Genomic DNA, 20,026 nt, shown 5'->3' on the forward strand with positions numbered 1-20,026 from the left:
GTGCTGGGGTCATATGACCCCAGCCAGGTGTTTGTCCAATCACCAGCCGGGTGTTTGTTCAGCATTTTCATCTCTGAACATCACTTTTGCAGCAGTTTGTCAAAGGGAAATCTTTGCACACTGGCTTGCAAAAATCTGACTGGGGGCTGCCTCTTTAATATTAGGTGTGCAGTGACTGCAAAATATCTGCATTTTTAATATTAGGTGTGCAGTGACTGCAAAATAGATGCCAGTTAGTTAGCATGCTAGTGCACAGCACTGGACATGCAAGTATCTCAGATAAATGGAGAGAGATTCATACAGAATAGCCAGGCACGCTGCATCCCTAAACACTGACTCTCTTGCCTTTAGTTTAAAAAATATTCTCAATCTTAATATGTGTGGCTGGGAAAGGTTGATTACATAGTACCTCACCAGAGGGCTGCAGTACTATTTGAGTTCCCTATGCCTTTCTGCCTTTAAGGCTCGGTATCTTTCCTCTATGCGGTCCATCCATTTTTGATGGAAGATACTTACTTGTTGCAAAGCTCCATCTCCGTTATGATTATCTCTTCGACATGCCAGTACACATCAGCTTTTGCACTCGACTTTTTTCCATCTTTTGGACAGTGACCAACACAGATGGCGGCGATGCTACCAACATTCTTTGAAGAAAACTGAAAATTGTCTGTTGCTCCTCTGCAGGAAACACAGAACAGCTTCAATTACTCTCTCGGAGACAGGCAATAACTTGTCTCATATGGACATTAAGTAATTTGCACATGGCTAGAGAAGATAGAAGATAAGCTTTCATTTAAAGTCATTTGATTTAACCTGCAATTATTTAGCACAAGGTATAATTTCTGTATTTAAATTCGGTATTTTTCCTGATTAGGGTGATGCTTTAAATTACTGCCACTAGGACTTTCCAGGATAAACTTGAGCTGCTTCACATAAGAAATCAATTTGCCTTGTTATAGATAAAGCTAAAGAATGACTAATTTCCCCTATACCATTCGTTTTTCTTGACAGACTCTTTATCTGTTATACATCTAGCGATCATAGTGACTTTAAATTTGCTAACTCAGCCCAATTTTAGAAGACCATCTTGAAAACAGCTTAGACAAACAACTGGTCTCTGGCAAACGTTGCTGTTTCCTCTCTAGGGTATCCTACATAGTTTTTACAGTTGCCTTTTTAAACCATAAGTCTATTCAATATCCAGTCCTCAAGGGTTGGCCAATGATTCATTCTTCAGAGGAAGTTGTTTCCTCTGAACTCCACTGTACCCAACTATTGCAAAAGCAAGAGCTTCCATAAAATCATAGAAAATGAGGGTTGGAAGGGACCTCAGGAGGTCACATCTAGTCCAACCCCTGATCAAAGCAGGACCAGCCCTAACTGACCTGTTCTTTCTGACCTTTGATATTTCAAATAGGCATTTATGTACTGTAGCCCCTGACCTTCAGATCGAGGTAACTTAGAAGAGTGCCTGTCTTGCAAGGGACTCGTGAGATCCTGAAAGAAAGACATGCCCTCCCTACACAACAGACAGACATCGGATCATATATCCTGATGGTCTTAGTATAGATCTTCTTTGCCTTATGGTCTATAGGCGGGTATGCTCTGAATATAGCATCCACAAACAAAACTCAACCAAAATCTCATTTCATGTGTAGTTACAACTGGCGTGGTTTGGCCCGCTGGTGTGCTCAGGTGCAAATAGAGAAAGAAGGAATCTTATTCATTACACATACCAGCTCCCATTCACATTTTCAGTATAAAGTTCTCTCTCTCTCTCTTTTAGGAGAGTCTCAAAAAAGCGTCATATATTGGAAGGGACCTTAAGGGTTACACGTTCTCTCTCTCTCTTTTAGGAGAGTCTCACAAAAGAGTCATATATTGGAAGGGACCTTAAGGGTTACCCAGTCCAACTCTCTCCATAGGTGCACGACTCACTGTTTATAATGAGAGCTGTCTTACTCTAAACCAAAGACTGGACTTGTTAGGCCAGACTGAACACGTAGGCTGGAATTACACTTATTCTTTCTCTGCTTCCCCACCCCATCAACCTTTTTGGAGGCTAGGCTAAAAACACCTCTTGCTAAGATAAGCTTCCTGGCACTCCTCCCAACTCAGCTACCTGGGGGTCCCCTTTGCTTCGCCAGGCAAGCCCGAGAAGTATTACAGTTCTGGTAAATCTCAGATGTAATTATGGGAAGGACTCTCTCCCTCTCACCAGATGGCTGTTTCTGTTAATTCTGAAAGCTGCTTTAGCATCTGGTCACCACGGTCAAACCAAACATTAACCCCCACCCCTCCTTCTCCTTTGGCACCGGTGGTATCTCCTTTGGCACTGCTTGAACAAAGCTGATTTGGATCCTCTGGAGGGGAGAGGGCTTTGTTTGCTTGGCCATTGAGAGCTCCCTTTCATACCTTCCAAATCTCTTTTTCTTCGGAGAATTTTCCAAGACAAATTCTTTTGAGCGACACTTCCTTCCTTCTAAGATGATCCAGACATGTTCTTTGGTTTCTGAATTCTCTTTGTTGCTTGTTACGGTGACGATCTCGTACGCTTTAAATGCAGAAAAAGCACACAGTTCCCACAGCAGTCAGAGCAGGTGCATCTAGGACTATGGCCAGAGTCTTGTCTAATTGACTGTCTCTCTGGTGTATAGATAACTTCTCTTAATATTGGTCACTCTAGACTATAAAGCACCTGCAAGCTAAACCAAGGATGGAGACTGGGATCTACTGAAAGTGATGTGGCTTTTACCCTGGGCTTCTGAGTCAGGATTTCACCCCAGGCATGGCACAAACAGAAAACAAACAGAAAACATAACAAAAGGCTTATGGTGTTCAACTACCAGGGCTGGATGCTGCTTTCTGGAATTAAAGTTTTCTTATCTTTCAAAGAATTCAAAGGGCAGTTGTTTGGGGCATTCCACTTTCTCAGCGGCTCTCTAGAGATGGGGTGCAGAGGATAATCTTGTCCCCTTTTGCTCAGGAGGGGTATGAGGAGACAGGAGGCCACAATGTCATCAATAGGCAAAAGACAGATATTTATGTTTCCATGCTAGTGCAGTGGATCTAATTATATCATGCCTAGATGAATCTATGAATCTATGAATCTAGATAAATACGGGGCTTATGTGACAGCTGGTTGGATATGCCTCAGTCAAGACCGAAATAACACTGTTGGGTGGAGAACGCACCTGGGAGAGCTGGTGGGACTTGTTGGTGCTCCTCACAGAGGGACAGCAAGCACTATTTGCAGAACAGATGTGCACAGATGTGCGGCGGAGTTAGGCCCTACATGGCTCTGGTCCGTGGCTATAGCCAAGAATGGCTTTTTTTCCCCCCATCTGCACCTAGCAGGATTCAGTGTGTTCTTTCCATTAATTGTGAACCCCAACTACCATTACCCATGGTCACCTCATAATTAGCTGCTGGAGTGTGCTTTACAAGAGGCAGCACCTTGGGAGCACTGGGAAACATGAGTACATGCACTAAGCTGTAGCCCACTTACTAGATGGAGTTTCTGCCAGGTTTACATTGGACCAGAGGTCTGGGGTCTACACGGGCTCCCAACAGGATTCGAGGTGTCCGTTTTAACCTATGAAGCCCTAAACTGTTTGTAGCCAGGTTCACTTCTCTCCCCATGAAAATGACCCCAGGTAAAATCAGCAGCTGAAGCTCCCTTAGGAGAGACAAGAGGTCTGTCTGCTGCCAACAAGTACTCGGTAAGGGGCCCTGGACTCTGAAACCAGAAACCAGCTGTGTTAATGCTCTGAGCGTGCAGCCAAGCTCACGGGTGTTTAATCCTTTGTTCAGCTTGTTGAGGGAGATGGGGACTGATGCAAATATATTTTGGGGCAGTCCTTTGTCTGTTTGTGTGCTGTTGTTTTACTTTACAAGCCATGTTTGCATGGAGCGTCTCTCTGGATAGATTTGAAATATTTGAAGAACGTAAAATAACGAGGTGTTGTCATTTACTGGGGTCAGGCTGTTGAATAGGCCAATTTTACAAATGAGCCACTGGCAAAGATGGAGAATGGTCCGGTGGTTGGACTGCCAGCCTGGGACTTGGGAGACAGGAGCTGAATTCCCTACATGGCCATAGACTTCCCATTTGAACAGGACCAAACCCCTTGGAGCTAAATTCTCCTTCACTTGATGTGTCTAGTCATGGCAGGATGGTTTACAGAGTCCATTTCACTGTATGGCAAAACAGAATCACCCCGTGCCTGTACCTGCAAGCAGGAAAGCAGAGGAGGAGAACAAGTGAGGCCCTCCCATGTTTTAGCCCAACAGCCTAGCAGTTAGGACCCTTGCTAAGAAAGCAGAAAACATCATTTCTTCACCCCCTCTCCCAAAGGAGGTTTGAACCTGCCTCACCTACTGCCCAGCCAAGAGCACCAACCACCACTGCCCGGGGTTAGGCACTGCCCAGGCCATCTCCAGATGTGCTCTTGAAGCTGAGCCACTGCTGCTTTAATATTCATCAGCTAAAATAGATGGAGAGCAGCGGGGCATTTCCCCCCCTCCCATCCAGGACAGCAGCCATCTCACTGAGCCACAGACTCTTTGGCTTATGCATTTCCTCCTGGGCCTACTAGCTCCCTCCCTTGGTGATCCATCACATCAGCTTCATAAGGGGACTGGAAGTTGTTGCCTAGTGGTTAGAGCCCCTTGCTAGGAAGCAGGAGTTGTCAGTTCAACACCCCCGTAGGTTAAGGGCCTAGTGCCCATGATGCATGTCCCCAGAGCAAGTATTCACCAGGCTAAAGTGTGCTCTTCATAGGATTTTGCCCAGTGACAACTTCATGACTTCCCGGCCTTATGCGTGCACCTGTGTGAGCATGTACCGCCAGCTCCCTGCCCAGCGTCCGCACAGCCCTCTTCTCTGCAAGTGAGCTTGTTCAGTGGGGATGTGCACACTTCTGTGCCTAAAGCTGAACCACAATCTGGGTGCAAGTGCCAAAAACTGCCGTCACGCAGCCACGTACAGGCCACTGAAGCACAGAGCGAAACAGGATTTAGCTCTATGTGTCTCTGTTCTCCACCTGCAAAGCGAGGCTAACCCTTCTGTGTATTATTATTCTGTTTCGCGGGGGCATTGAGAGGGGAAATGCATTATAGCCTGCAGGGCACTCTGAGCCTGTGGTGATGGGAGGCATGCAAGTATCTCTGATAGAGGGCAAATGATGCGAAGCCGGAGCAGAAGTACGCCGAAGGATTTCTCGGTGTCATGGAATGCAATTCTTAATTCTTCGTGCTCTCTAGGACTGGGATCTCATCTGAAGTGTGCTCCATGATGCGCCGAGCACATTAGCTGGTGCTCTTAAAAAGCAATGGTCTCTAGCCCTCTCTCATCACTTTCTACACCAGTGTGATTTCATTAGCTTTAGTGGAACTGCTCTGGATTTGACACCTGTGTATCTGCGAACAGAATCGGGGAGGGAGTATTAAACTTTGCAATTAAGGTCAACTGGGACATGAGAGCTAGTAGCCCTGGGGTGTTTCCAGCAGGGAGTCAGGGCAATGTTACTTATAAGCTTTTGGAGATGGGACTTATTTTCCACCTCAGAGATTTGAGCCCATTATTTCTAATGAGGACATCGCCACGTATCATTCTGGCTTGTTGCCAGGATCAACAGCTGCTTCTGGTACCCTCTTAACTTTCAGCCGAGAGCGGGATTCAGTGTTTTTCTCACTCATAAATCCTGCTTTATGCCTTTCTCATGGAACCCTAGTGCCCTGTTTCTGCAGGCACAGAAGTAAACTCAGCCTTTAGCACTTATATCTCGAGACGCTCCATTACTAAGCGCTGACAATGCTCAACTGAATGGTGTCAAGAGAGGCAGGTCTCTGATGACCTTTAGAGTCTGCCACAGCCTGCTTCAAACTTACTGGTACGTTCCTTCTCCTCCAGGATGTCGTTGTTGGCACAAGCCAGTTCTCTGATGAGCTGCCCATCGTCTTCGCTCTTCGCCATCCAGCGATCACACTGGAAGCGGAAGGCCTCGTCCATGGCAGAATCGATGACCTCAATATATTCCAAGTGCCACCCTGGTGCAATCCCTGGGTCGTAAAAAAGCACAAGAAATTATATCATATGGCACTGTACAGATGCAGAGAAAAGAGGTCGCTGCTCTGAGAAGTGGATCACAGATAGGTTTGATGTTCTTGCCCTCGTTAGTGATATCTTACCTCCTGAGTAGACCCAATGGCTTCTAGACAGGACAAGTGGATATGGACTTTGTACCATGCTAGAACAGGTATTATAAGCAATATTATTGATTCAATTGCGGCACCGCTCCTAAGACAGGCCTGAGTATGGAAAGAACCAGGGCAGCCAGCCACAGGGCAACACCCTTCCTTCTTGGGGCCCCGAGGAGGGCTCTCCATGGGTATAAGGTACATGGGAATAAGTTGGTTGGGGAAGGGAGAGATTTTGGGGGGATCCTTTGTCCTGTGTTTGCACTGTCCCCAGCACAGTGGGCTTCTGGGCTGTAACTGGGAGGCAGAGAAGCTTCTGAAATATAAATACCAGTAATAACAATAATGACCAGCAGGACATTATTGTTCTTTATTATTGTACTTCTACCAGCTGCACTGAGGTTCTCAGGAAGAAGTGATAATACAGTGTAGGGCTAATAAAGCCCCACAAAATGCCGTTGAGAAACCAGGACAGCCAGGCTTTGGTGGAACTTGCTGCTAGACCCAGAACAATTGCAGGGATGCAGCATTTCTGGAGATCTGCAATGTTTCTGAGCAGGTCCTAATAGTATAGCAGGGGAGAGCTTTCCCAAAGGCACTTCCCATGCGCCACTTGCAGAGAAGAGGGTCTGAGCAGCAGACCCTCCATACACACACTCACACCCTTCATACAGCTCTCTTAGGCTACTTTCATTCTAGGTCTTTTGTGGGGCTCTTGTAATCACTTATCACAGGTAACTCCTGCCCTAGCAGATGGCCTTCACCTACCATCTCCATGGTTCAATGAAAAATATGCATTTTGAGACCGTAGCAAGGTCTGGCTCTAAGGGTGGCCATGGTGTTCCCTCATTGCCACATAAAACCTGCCCCACTCCAGCTCCTCAGTGTATCCCCCCCACTAGCTTTCCTGCCATGCCTTGATGTATGTGAATTGGGAGACTTTCCCTGAGTGCTGGAGTGATCCTGATTGCCTTTAATTGACCTAACCAGACTCTGGGTCCTACTGGTTCCTCTCTGGACCCTTAGGCTGCCACACAATTATTTTATGCCCATATCTTGCCCTTCAGGCACCACCCCTGGCTTTTTCCATGCCACAGGGCAAATTGCCTCAAGGGCATTAATCATGGCCTCCAGCTTCCCCCAGAGGTGACCCAGGCCTCATGGGTGTTAATCACCATCAGCTAGTAATTCCAGCCCCTCAGGCCCTCATCCCTTTTTGTTCAGCCATTTACAACCTTGGCCCCTTTCCTGTAGCTGGACCACTCATTCCAGCCTGGCTTCTCGGTCTCAGACCTTTGGCCATTTTGGCTTCCACTTCCGCTCCATCCTGGCTTTGGCCTCAGCCCAGCTGCACTGCTGCTCAGTGCAGGGCTCAAAACCCAGTGTGCCCAGGCACCTGCTGCATGGCCTCCTGCTTCCCCCTCCAGGCACAACCCCAGTGTTTAACAGCTCACAATAATAAGAACCACAGCCATCAGCAGCTGAGGCAGGGTGCCTCTCTCCATGCTCTCCCCACTGCTTACCCTGTTTGGCTGGCATCTCCCAGTGCTGGCCCTCCTGGCCCTACTCGCTGTTCCAAGTGCCTCACTGCCCTGGGCCAAACTGTAGGCTCTGGCTCAGGAGCTGAGCATATATCTCCCCAGGCTACATCTCTTCTGCTCAGATGACCCCTCTGACTAGCTATAGGAGTCTTCCCTCAGCTTACTGAGCATCCTGCCCTCATCTGCTGCAGCTTGCCTATCTACTTGTCTGCCCTTTTGTCTTGCAGCTGGCTCCCCAGTAGTTACCTGCAGTTACCTTGCAGCCTGTAGCCCCTATCTTTTGGCTTCCTCTGGCTGCTTATTCTCGTGCAGCTCTCCCTACCTCAGCTGCCTACTCCAGATTGCAGACTTCTTATGCTGCCTTCTTATTGACTAAGTACCGGGGATTAAGGGACCCTGCTAGGGAGGCAAATACATCATTATGGTTTCCCCATCTTAATTCTTTGACCAGTCATAGCTATGAGCACACTGCTGGGGATTACTGCCTGCACTGGGGACTGGCCTCAATGGTGGTTTGAGTACCATCTGCCCCTGAGAAATAAAATACCCCTCAGAAATACATTGCCCAGAGCTGTTTAAGGCTATGCTGACAAACACTTCAACAGGAAGAGGTGTGGGATGGGAGCAACCACCCTCAGATATGTCTTTAGGAGGTGAGGTTTAAAAGGAAGATCTCAATGGCAGGCAATCGGAAAGCTCCATTTGGATCTGATGCTCTGAAGAACTTTTATAATTTGTCCTTCTTAACGGTGGCACCTGATGTTTGATGCTGCTGGCACTGCACTCACAGTGTGCTGCCATTGAGCAACGTTATCACAGGAAGCTTCCCAATAGATAGTGCAAAAATCCCATGTTATACCAGAGCACCTAATATAACTATGATCACTGCAGTAGAGGCATGCAGCGAGTCCAGCTTTCTCCTTCATTTCCCTGAGGCAGCTAAATTGGTGCAGAATCCTATTTGACTTAGTAGACAACCCATGCGCAGCTTGCGACCAGCCCAGAGTTACCCACTAAAGCAGGTAGGAGGAGATCCCTTCCACACTGGTGTTTCTCCAACAGCTCTACTTGATGAGGTCTGTTACTGTTCAAACTAAAGGAGTGCCATGATCATGGCAAGACCCCTCCGCCATGCTGTTATCCAGACCTAAGAGTCATCTAAATGGCTTTTGTCTCCTCCCAGGATTGGTGGCTACCTGTCTGTTGCCTAAAGCTTTCTTCATTTTGAAACAAATCATCTTTGCACTCCTGAAAAAGGGCACAGCACCCTGATGAGCTGCAATGTCAACAAGTCACCCCGCCGCCTCTGGGATAGTGCTGGGAGCTGTGCCATGTTGTACCACATGTAACAAAGTAAAGTCAAGGGTCTTTAGGAACATCATTGTTGTCATTCCTGCAGGCCATGGCCTTGCACAGCTTCACAGAGACATCAGGGATCCTTCTCTTACAAAGCACAGAGCAAGACCAGTTAAGTCAGTTCTTCATTAGCTGTTAGCTTATGACATGCTTTGCACAAGGGATTACCTACTGTAGCATGAAGGAGAAAGATATTGGCTCTTTTCACTTAAAAGCGGTGTTGCACATTGATGACAAACACCATACACATACCAAAGGCAGATCAATTATAACCTCATTGCTCCTGGAGGTGGGACTGCAGGGTATTACACCAGAATAGTTCTGTTCATGACTCAGTTACAGAATAAAATGCCACAGGCTTGTCTTTGGGGTGGGTGAGCACAGGGCAGCAATGGTCTTCATATGTTCTTCATCTAAAGCATACATCTCTGGGACTCCAGCCATGTTCTTACAAGAGCCACTCTCTATCCCGAGTTGCTTGGAAATTTATTCTAAACCTGCTGGCAGGGTCACCCTGTTAATCTTGCTTCCTGGCTCATTTCCATTTAAGACTCAATGAATGTATCTATAGAATATTCAATATTCAAGAGACTGCTCTGCTTTTTGTCAAGACTTAGTTAAAACAGGCCACAGGAAAAAAATACATTTTTGCTCTTCCTCCAGCCAAGTATATCAATGACTAGAGTCTAATGACTGTTGTAATAAATGAGCGGCTAGATCTGTTCCCACTGGAGAAGGGTCTCCGTTATGCAAACCCTAGTACGTGTGCATTCATTGCCTCCGACTTTGCAAAGGGGTGCTATTGTGAAGACCTCCCCTGCAGGAGTGTCCGTGCAAATCATCGGAAGTGATTCATCTAATCCGTTCAGTGCTGTGAGGCCTCACCTGGAGTATTTTGCTTGATTTGGGGCACCACATCAAGAAAAATGTGGGCTCATTATGAAGAATCCTGAGGAGAGCCATTAAAGAGTTAGAGGCCTGGAAAACATGACATACAAGGAAATCCTTGGGACTATTTAGTCCAGGGAAGAGGAGATGACTGTGGAGGGAGTTAATAACAGCCTTCAAATACAGAAAGAGTGGCATAAAGAAGCCGGTGACAGACTGTTCTCTGTGGCTGCAGGGGACAGGACAAGTAATGGGCTTAAAAAGCAAGAAGGGACATTTAGGATGGCTATCAGGAGGAATTTTCTAACTGTGAAGGTGGGGAAGCACTGGAACAGATGACCTAGAGAGGCTGTGGATTCTCCACCCTTGGAAGCTTTTAAATGCAGATTAGACAAATACTCAAATGAGGTGGTTTAGACAGAAATGACCCTATCTTGGCAAGGGATTGAGCTTGGACCTCCTGAAGTGTCTTCCAGCCCTATTTTTGCATGATGCTACTCACTCCTGCTCCATGCAGCCATGATTAGACTGGCTCTGGACCCATAAGCCTGAGAACAAAGCTTGGCTGCTTCTTGGGAGTGTATCAAACAGCAGCTACATGACATATTTTCAGCATTTGAGGTGCAAGAGACAGTGCTCCCTAGGGTAGTTGTAGGCAGCTTTGCCAGGCCCTAACTGGAGATCTCAGCACAGAAATAAGGCCTAGACTCCCCCCAGCACAGACCTAATCTCTGCAGGCCATCACCCAGACAGAGCAAAGGTGGGTAGGCTAAAGCAAGGTGAAAAACGTTGGCAAAGCAGTGCTGGGAACTGCCCCAGCCCATGTGGTACATACTGATAGGGCTGGTTTCACTAGGACAAGCCTACATTTTCATACTTCATCTCAAGAAAATGTTCATGTCAGGGTCAGGTATTTGTTTTAATACATTACTAGGTCCATATAGTTCTTCATGCCACAAACTATTTACATCAATTGTTTGACGTGGAGGTGGATAAGGCTATTTGACATGAAGAGGATAAGCCAGCACTTGCCTAGAGACCATGCAAAGGCTACTTTGAAGGACAACCTTTATTTGTTAGTAACACGGAGTGATCCGTCAGGCAAGTCCTTGGACCACGTAGAAGTTGAGGTAGAAGAAGAGAGCAGAGGAGCTACAAAATACAGGTCTTCCGAGCCAACTATGCAATAGTTGTGACCTCTTGGGTATAGGATGTTTGAAGGGCAAGCTGGTTTTTTTGTCAGGACATTAATGCTGAAAAGCCAAACGTAACAAATGAGGAAACGTTCTGTGTCTTTCACCGTGGGTAGATGATGGAGGCTGGACTGGTCACTGTTTGAATACAGGCAGCCCCAGCTCAGATAGCACACTCCTCTGCCCTGGGGGAAAGCGGACCAGTTCTGCACTCTTGCCATTTTAACTCGGCATGGCAGGTGCCTAAAACCTGCTTCTCTCAGTTCAAAGAGCTGCCTTGTGTGCAGACCCTCAGAGTAAAATTGCAGCCTCCTCTCTCTTTTACTAGTGAGCGGCAAAGGGCACACCCTCCTTTGTTTCCTAGGCTTTCTGACATGTCCTTGGGAGAGATCTTCTCATAAAAGTCATTCAAGCCAGATCTTACAACCAAGTTGTGCTGATCAGCTAAAGAGCACATAGGCAGGTGGTGGCAAATAATGCTGCTAGGCACAAAGCTCTGCATTTGCCTCAATGGTGCTCTTCCTCACCGCAGAAGATAGCTCACTTATTAAGAAGAGGCATAGTTTTCGGCCTGTTTGCAAAGATTGCCAAAAGGGACATGCGTTGGCTCACTGCATTTTTGTGATGCGGAGAGATATCTACCAGGAACTGGACCGGGGTAGGAATGGAGCAGAACCCATACCAGCTATGCTACAAGTGGCCAAGGATTTTACAGTGAAAGTGTTTTCATAGGAAAAATCCCAATTCACCAGGGCAAAAATTTCCATAGACACATGCCAGTTTTAATGCAACTTTCTTTCAGATAGGATCCTCAAGTGCAGGATGAAATTTGTGGGCACAGAGACTGGGATTTCTCCCATCTTAGAATAACTAATACCCCAGGGACCAGGGCTGGACTGTGGGGGCCCAGCTGTATGTTCTTGCTCTGCCTGACTCATACAGGGACGTATGAACAAAGGATAGGAAGGGAACTCCTGGGTCACTAAGTGAAGTTCCCTGCAGGTCACCACATCAGATAATCCCTTTCACAAACTTGTCAAGTCCTATCCTATAAGTAGCTGGGTTTTGTTGTCCCTGCCAGTTTTATTGCAAAGCATAAGAACAGAAGAAGTGCCAAACAGGCGGAGAGCAGCGATCCATCTATCCCAGTATTCTGTCGCTGACAGTGGAAGAAACGGATCCTATAGAGGGAGAGCACTGAACTGGATATATAGAGAGTGATCTATCCCCTATTCAATACCCTCCCTGGCATCCACCATTATTGCTTTAGAGACGCCTGAGGAAACGTCTCCAACCATTGTGTTCAACAGTTTAATAGTTCAATAGATCTATCATCCATGAATTCAGCCATCCCTTTTCAAACCTGGCTATGCTATGTGCCTCCACCACCTCCTGTGGCAATGAATTCCACAAGTTAACTATGCTCTTTGATGGCTAGAGACAACTTTTAATTTCTAGTAGGGCTGACAAACGATTCAAAAAATTAATCGCAATTAATTGTGGGATTTAAAAAAATAGTCGCAATTAATTGCAATTTTATTGCACAGTTAAACAATAGTCAGCACCCTACCCAACAGCCTGCAACCTGTGTGCCCTGTGGCTCCTCTCCAGCACCAGCAACAATGCACAGCCCCAGCCCTGACCCCAGCCTGCTCCATGCCTGCTCCGGACTTGCCCTGGCCAGAACGGGCCAGCTGGAACCCATGCAAACAGCCCCGACCCTGGCTTGCCCCACACCTGCTCCAGACTCACCTGCCCACGCTGAGCGGAGGCAGTGGCCAGGCAGAAGCTGCTGCTCAGTGTGGAGGAAAAGCAGCTCCTCCTTATTGCTGCTGGGCCCTTCTTGCTGCAGCTGCCTGGGGCCCACGCCCGGGCTGCCCTGCGGCTCCTCTTCACTGCCATTGCTGGCTGGCTGGGAGGCCCGGAGGCGGCAGTGACAGCAGTGGAGAGGAGCTGCGGGGTAGCCAAGGCACAAGGTTGGGGCAACTGCAGGAAGAAAGGCCTGGCAGTGGTGAGGAAGAGGAGCCACTTTTCCCCCATGCCAAGTAGCAATTTCTGCCCAGCTGCTGCCACTGCTCAGCGTGGGCGGGTGAGTCTGGAGCAGGCGTGGGGCAGGCCGGGGTCCCGGCTGTACGCACAGGTTCTGGCTGGTCCAAGCTGGTCCACTCCGCTGCTCAAAATGATGTGCACAGTTAAAAAAATTAATGTGTTAATTTGTTTTTGTGTTAATTACATAAATTAACTGGGATTAAACGACAGCCCTAATTTCTAGCCCTGGAGTCTCCCACGTCCTAAGTGGATTCCAAAGCCACCAGGTGACTGGCCGTCTCCGAAGCTCAGTCCCACAAAGTTCAATTTTTCTCATTTTCATTTTTTTTTTCCTTCTCTTTTTATGACAAGGCTTAAATCACAGCAACAAACAGAAACCTGAAAGCGGTAGTAACACTAACAATATTTTGCATGTCTATACAACAGATCTGAACCAAGTCCTTCTCTCAAGTGACTGCCCCAATAACTGATGGGGCCTAACTCCTTTTGTCCATGATACTTAACTCTAACCTTTCATTTTCTTGATTTGTTTTCTCTTAAAAACACCTACACTGGAAATGAAACACTTTGAGGGGAACAAAATGTTTCCTTTGACCTAGATTGAATTTTTCTTTTCATTTCAGGGAGAAAAGCAAAAGATTTGTCATTTTCACTTCATTCCAGGCTGAATGGGGAAAAAATCAATTACTCGGCCTGAATTCTGGCATTTTTCTTGGGTTTCCCTGACTGCACGTGGCTAGGTGCAGATCTGCAAGTGAGGGGCTTTGTTTGCACAGTCACATTTCTGTCTCGATGCACTTTGAACACATCGGGCCAGATTCATCCCTGCTGTAATTCCACTAGCTTGAAAAGGGGCCACACCAAAATATACGTAGCCTTTTACGAGCAAAATCCTCAGCTCAGCCTGCACAGTGGGCTGGGCTCTGCAGACATATCTGAAGGGGACCTTTGGCACCTGTGCGCTTTAATGTGCATTAGCCTATTTTAATGCACATTACAGCATCACATAAAAACATGCTTTTTACTTAATGCACATTAAAATAGGCTAAAGTATCACTTTAAAAGCCTGCTCTTTAGTTAATGTGCATTAAACTAGGCTAACGAGCATTTTTCTAGTACCTCACAATAGAGGTACTTTTACACGGGCTCTGGGGGTGGGGAGGGTGGCACTTTCATTAGAGCAGCTTCGAGAGCTGCTCTAATTAAAGCCTGCAAAGTCTCATGTATCAGCGTCCCTGCGCTTCAAAATGGTGGTGGGGGCACTTGAACTAAAACTCATTCGGCGAGCATTAGTTCAAGCACCCCCTGCCATCATTTTGAAGCACGGGGATGCTGGTACACAAGACACGGGAGGCTGGTGGTAATTACCACGCTCCAGCAGACTCGATTAATCAAGTCTGCTCCGACATGCTGTAATTACAGTGCATTGGAGCAGCCTCTGTGCTTGTGTACAGGCATTTCTGCCCTCTGCCGGCACATGTGACAGCCCTTACCCTGAACCCTTGATTGTACAGGAGTTCATGTCTAATGGTGGTGTAGCAATCTGAAATGACTCCGTGTCGGTCAGTAGGCATAATTATTGCCTGAATCGTGCATGCTCAAGGAGTTGGGACTAGCACTGTAGTCCTTGACTTCCAAAACTACAGGGCTCGGCCATGAAAGTAGGAAGATTGCAGTTGGTAGTATGTCAGTTGTCTTGTTGGTGGGTGAGCTGCTAGAGGGCAATACCTCATGAGCCTTCTTAGGATTGAGCAAATAACTGATATTTTGGTTTCCAGATGAATTGGAAATTCAAAAATTAATCACTTAGGACTGAACTGAAAATAAACATTGAGCCTGTGATAATGACTCTCTAGCCTGGTGGTTCGGACCCTCATCTGGGAGGAAAGACACTTTGACTCTTCCTGGGTGGAAGAAGACCCATAGGCATGACAAGGAGCATCCCCAGAACATATATCATGCTGCTGAGGGTATCTGCTTGGGAGACGTGGGTTCAAGCCACCCTGGGCAAAGAGGGGAATTGATCCCATGCCTCCCAAGCCCTGGACTCTTTGATAAGAGGAGAACAAGGACACTACATTCTCCTCTGGCAGTCTGGTGACTGGCTTTTTGAGGGGCTTTTTCGCCTGCTGAAACTTTTGGCTGGATTCTCCTTAAATCTGAGGACAACCGAATCTGCATGTTTCAGGGAACATTTGACAGAAGAGAAAAATGCCCAGCTTTCCAGCTTCTGCAAGCAGTGTGCCCAATAAGAGGAAGTACTGCTCCATGTGGTGTGCAGTCTGTCTGGGGACATTACTGCAGCAGAAGGTCACACAGGCCTTTTTTCCATTTTATTTTTTAATACGTTGAGCAAAAAAATAACATTTGTAATCACTGGTACTGGACAAGACGGGGATTAAAACCGTTGGGCTTCAGCTGCTTGTTTCGGTGGTCAGTAAAGAATTATATTGCCCACCACTTCCCAACCCAGTGCGCAGTACTGTGTAACGGGCTGGGTACATTATGGTTATTTTCTAGCTAGAGTTGTCCTTTGAAACATCAGGTAACAGCCACTACCCGAGATATAGCTGTCAGTGGGGTAACCCTAAAACCACCGCACACAATTGTGCATGCTGTGCTGCTGTACTACTCCTGCTCATCTCCTGCTTAGTCCTAACCCTTCTGCTCTACTCTGTGGTGCATCATCCTCTCTCCTAGGGGTGTCCAAATGATCCGGCCCTGTGAGCTGGGTCTGGATCCGCTTCTGGTGACAGGGCAAGTCGCAGTGACATTAGGGTAAGTGGCAACAGTGCAGGGGTTAATGCACGTGTACTCCCTCCACTGACACCTGTCCCCAGTGGGGCTTCACACCCAGAAATTCACTGGCAGACCTCACCCTTGACTTGTCCCATCCTGAATTCCTGGCCCCTCAAGGAGCTCCACCGGACAGGTAAAATGGCTGTTCAGTTCAGATCCAGCTGACAAGCCATATCTTGTGACACCCTGGATCTACATAATGGGACTTTCAGTCTACACAGCCCATACAAATACAATATAGTGACCGGAAATGCAGAAGGAATGGGCAAGACCACCAGGGTGGAGGTATGACAGCAACAATGACAAAACGTCATCTAGCTTTTTTATGGCATTTGCCAGCAGGAGACTGCAGAGCACTTTAGACCATAGTTTCTCAACCTGTGGTACGCGTACCCCCAGACACAGGCAGGGGGTATGTGGGTACCCCAACACTCTCTCACCCTCTTTTCCTCTCTCTCTCTCACCCTCTTTTCCTCTTTCTCTCTTGCCCTCTTTTCCTTTCAAAACTATGGCAAAAAATTTGGTGCAATTAAAAAAATTAAATTCCCCAGTAATAATTTGGTGCGCTGCATTTTGCGTGGCACTGGATTCAGCCATCCTAGTTTTGGGCAACACCACCTCTAGCCCAGGTACATACTTGAGATGTGCACCCCCGGTGCAAAAGGTGGCAACCCTACCCACACCAGATCAGGCATCTGTCATATCATGGCCTCATATACACAGCCCTTCTTCCAACATATTCCAACATTAGTCTGTAAATATAAAATCCCCTGGAAAATTGAGTGTTGGGGTACTTACTAAAATTTTCAGAAGCTGGGAGGTACTTGCTAGTTAAAAGGTTGAGAAACACTGCTTTAGACAGTTCAGTATCATTAGCCCCATTTTACAGATTGGGCAACTAAGTGTGGGGAGGTGAAGTGACTCATTCAAGCAGGCCAGTAGGTCCCATCAGGTCCAGTCACAGGGCTTCTCACTGAGGTGGATGGGTAATCCAATGTGTCTAATAAGTTTTGACAAATGCTGAGCGTAATGCTTGTGTTGCTTTTAGAAACAGGATTTCCTCCACCCCCCCTTCGCCCCTTCCACCATCTGTGCAAGCTGATCACCACAGGTTTTGACTCAGGTCAAAGAGAACGGGCACTCAGACAAAAATCTTGCCACTAGAAGACTTGTTTGTAAAGCCACTGCACGGCTCAGGGTGAATACGTAGCAGTTGCTTTGAGGATGCTAAAGATAGTCTTGTGATTGAAGCGTATTTCATGTTTTATTGAGGCACACGATGCAAAAGCACTTAGTCTGGGTGCGAAGTAATTTGTAGCTGAGTATGGCAAATGAAGCTCACAGTAAAGATAAGCTTTTAAAGAACAGATAACTTTACAGCTAACTGGATGGCTCAGGGAGCCCTGTAATGGTGTGGTGGGGCCTGAGCAAAGCATTTTGATTTAAAAGAAGCTACAGCAGGCAGAAATGAGTAACACTCCCATACTCTTCTTGTGACTTCAGTCCTATCTGGGGGACTGGACAGATAGAAAGAAGATGGAAAGTAAGCCAGAAGTTTTACATGCTATGTGAACAACCACAAAAAAAAGAGCAAGGGGTGCTCAGATGGACTGTTCTGGAGTCAGATCCCAGAATAAATCCTTCCTATGGCTATAGGAAGCAATTCCTTCATTTTCTTTTAATAACTGCTTTATTATTGTCTCACCAGGCTCGAGCTGGGTTGGTGCCAAAATACCGCAAACACAGGCCTTTGGAAATACTAGATGTAGCAAGTGCAACTTCTGGGCAGGCTAAGACCTGCCATGGGTTGACCATGGCTGATGGCCATTACAGATGGCTCCTTGAAGAAAAGGGCACAATGATATTCTGCAGTTCTGTCTATCTCAAGAAAGGGGAGTGGAGAGACATTGTCCAGTCACAACATGCAGGATAATTAAAACAGAAGTTCAGACCAGGCGCTAAGTATTTGCAATGGTGGGAAGCGAGGGTGGTGAAGGGTGGGGGCTGAGTGACCTAATGACACTCTTCTATCCTTTACTTCTTTGGTAATATATAGAAGAACCTGGTTTCTTCCTGGATATCTTTGAAAAATGGGCATTAAGAAAATCCAGCATTTGAAATTGTCAGCTCTAAAATGGTTATACAGATCCTCCCTATGTAAGAAGGAGGCTGGAAACAGAGGTAAGTAAAACAAGTAATTCTCCTATGGGAAAATAATCTCAGACCCGAGGGTGTTCTATTCTCTGAAATCCTGGGAACCACAGAGCTGGAAAACATTCAAACTTGATTCTTTCATATTGGTAACTAATCCCCAAACTATGAAGGGATTTGAAACCTGTATTTAAACTAGAGTTTGTATGAACTCCTTGCTATTGATCCAATGCTTTTGTTTGTGTAAATGCAGAATCAAATGAATCAGGATCTGTCGAAATATAAGAGTCTTCAAATACATGAAAAGGTGTGGCTATAAAGGGGATGGTGCCAGACTAATCTCTGTGGACTCATTAGACAAGACAAGAAGTAACCGTTTTAAATGTAAGAAGGGTAATTAAGGCTGGATATTAAGAAGAACTCTCTAATGATGAGGGGGGGACAGATTACCTAGTTAACTATATGAAACCAGAACAGATTATGTAGAGAGGTTGTGGAAAGTTTTTAACAGCCGGTTAGAGAAACACTTGGATGGCATGGTTGAGGCAGGGATGACCCTGCCATGAACAAGGGGTTGAACTAGATGACCTAGCAAGAATGGTGATGTGCTGATACTACTTTGTGGAGGTGGACCATGGGGAAACTCACTCACAAATCCAAGACAGATTTGGTCACACAACAGTGTCTTGCAGGATCATGATACACAGACATGAAGCTGTGCTTAACCTGACTTTCAACAACACACATTCATTGTTAAAGACTTTTCTTTCAGTGACTCCTAAATATTTAAAGCAGAGGTTCTAGCTGGCAACTCATTAGGAAGTATAGTAGCTAGGCAATCTCAAAACCTCCTGAATTCATGTGCATGCAAAATTAATCCCTAACCAAATTTGCTGACACCCTGAACGGAATTAGAGGGGGGCTACATTTGGACCCTATTTTTAAAGGACGGATAGAAAGAAGACAGCTGGCAATTTATTTTTATGGGGAAAACAAGTTCCAAAACATTTTAGGGCCAAAAAAAAAATGAGGGAGAGAGAGAGAGAAAGTCTAGAAACTTCAGGAAGTCTCATTATTCAGAGTTAAATAGAATTTGACAATCCTTCCTATAGGAGCTGCTGCCCCTGTCACTCTGCGGTGACAAGTTTCATTCCACTTACATTTCTCTTCTACACAAAAAAGGCTCCAGCAGAAAAAATGGAACAACGACGACAACAGCTCCAAGAAGACTAGGGGCAAATTATCTCCTGGCATGACTCTGCTGATGGCAGCCGACAATTTAACCCTTACTAGGCATCATTTGCTCATGGGACTACAGTCCAAACCTCGGTGCCAGAGATCAACTACTGCTTTCTATTGACATGCTAGGGGATTTAGGACAAGTCACTTAACTGATGCGTAGCTCAGTTTCTCCGGCACAACATTTAATTAGTTTTGATTTAGAAAGATGCACTTAATATCTCAGACTACAACACCCCGAATTTAGAATGGCAGCATTTGTACTAGGCTTGCACTCTCATCACAATTGCAGAACTCATCTAGTCGTACGTCCCCCTTCACCTGCTCCGGCAAAATGTGCAAACAGGTTGGCTTCAGTCTTTGGATCTTAGGGATTCATGGATGTAAAGTGACAACACGAAGTCTACTTGGGGCCCAGTGCTGTGTTTCCTACTCCTCTTTAACAGTGCTTTACCTTTCAGCCAGTCCTATTTAAATCAGTGGGGTTTCTCAGGGAGTTAGCTGTGCTAGTAATCAAAGTGAGGGAGGCTGCCAGTGTCGTGCCCTCAGATAGGAAAGATCTCGTGAAATTAGATTGTAATTTAGAATTTGAGCCTAAAAAGGGAAAGA

At 46.4% G+C, this 20,026-nt stretch overlaps 1 protein-coding gene across 1 annotated transcript in view; it reads right to left on the reverse strand.

Annotated features, from left to right (window-relative positions):
• The window catches only part of LOXHD1 (lipoxygenase homology domains 1), a 194,840-nt gene that overhangs the window by 4,865 nt on the left and 169,949 nt on the right, over window positions 1-20,026 (reverse strand). Inside the window, exons 37-39 of the mRNA XM_006034862.2 lie at window positions 5,893-6,063; window positions 2,416-2,554; window positions 517-678 (exon numbers count right to left, since the gene is read on the reverse strand). Of these exons, the coding sequence (XP_006034924.1) occupies window positions 517-678; window positions 2,416-2,554; window positions 5,893-6,063 (472 nt within the window). The remainder of the gene's footprint in view (window positions 1-516; window positions 679-2,415; window positions 2,555-5,892; window positions 6,064-20,026) is intronic.

Source organism: Alligator sinensis, unplaced genomic scaffold (assembly GCF_000455745.1).
Source record: "Alligator sinensis unplaced genomic scaffold, ASM45574v1 scaffold518_2, whole genome shotgun sequence".
Lineage (NCBI taxonomy): Eukaryota > Metazoa > Chordata > Crocodylia > Alligatoridae > Alligator > Alligator sinensis.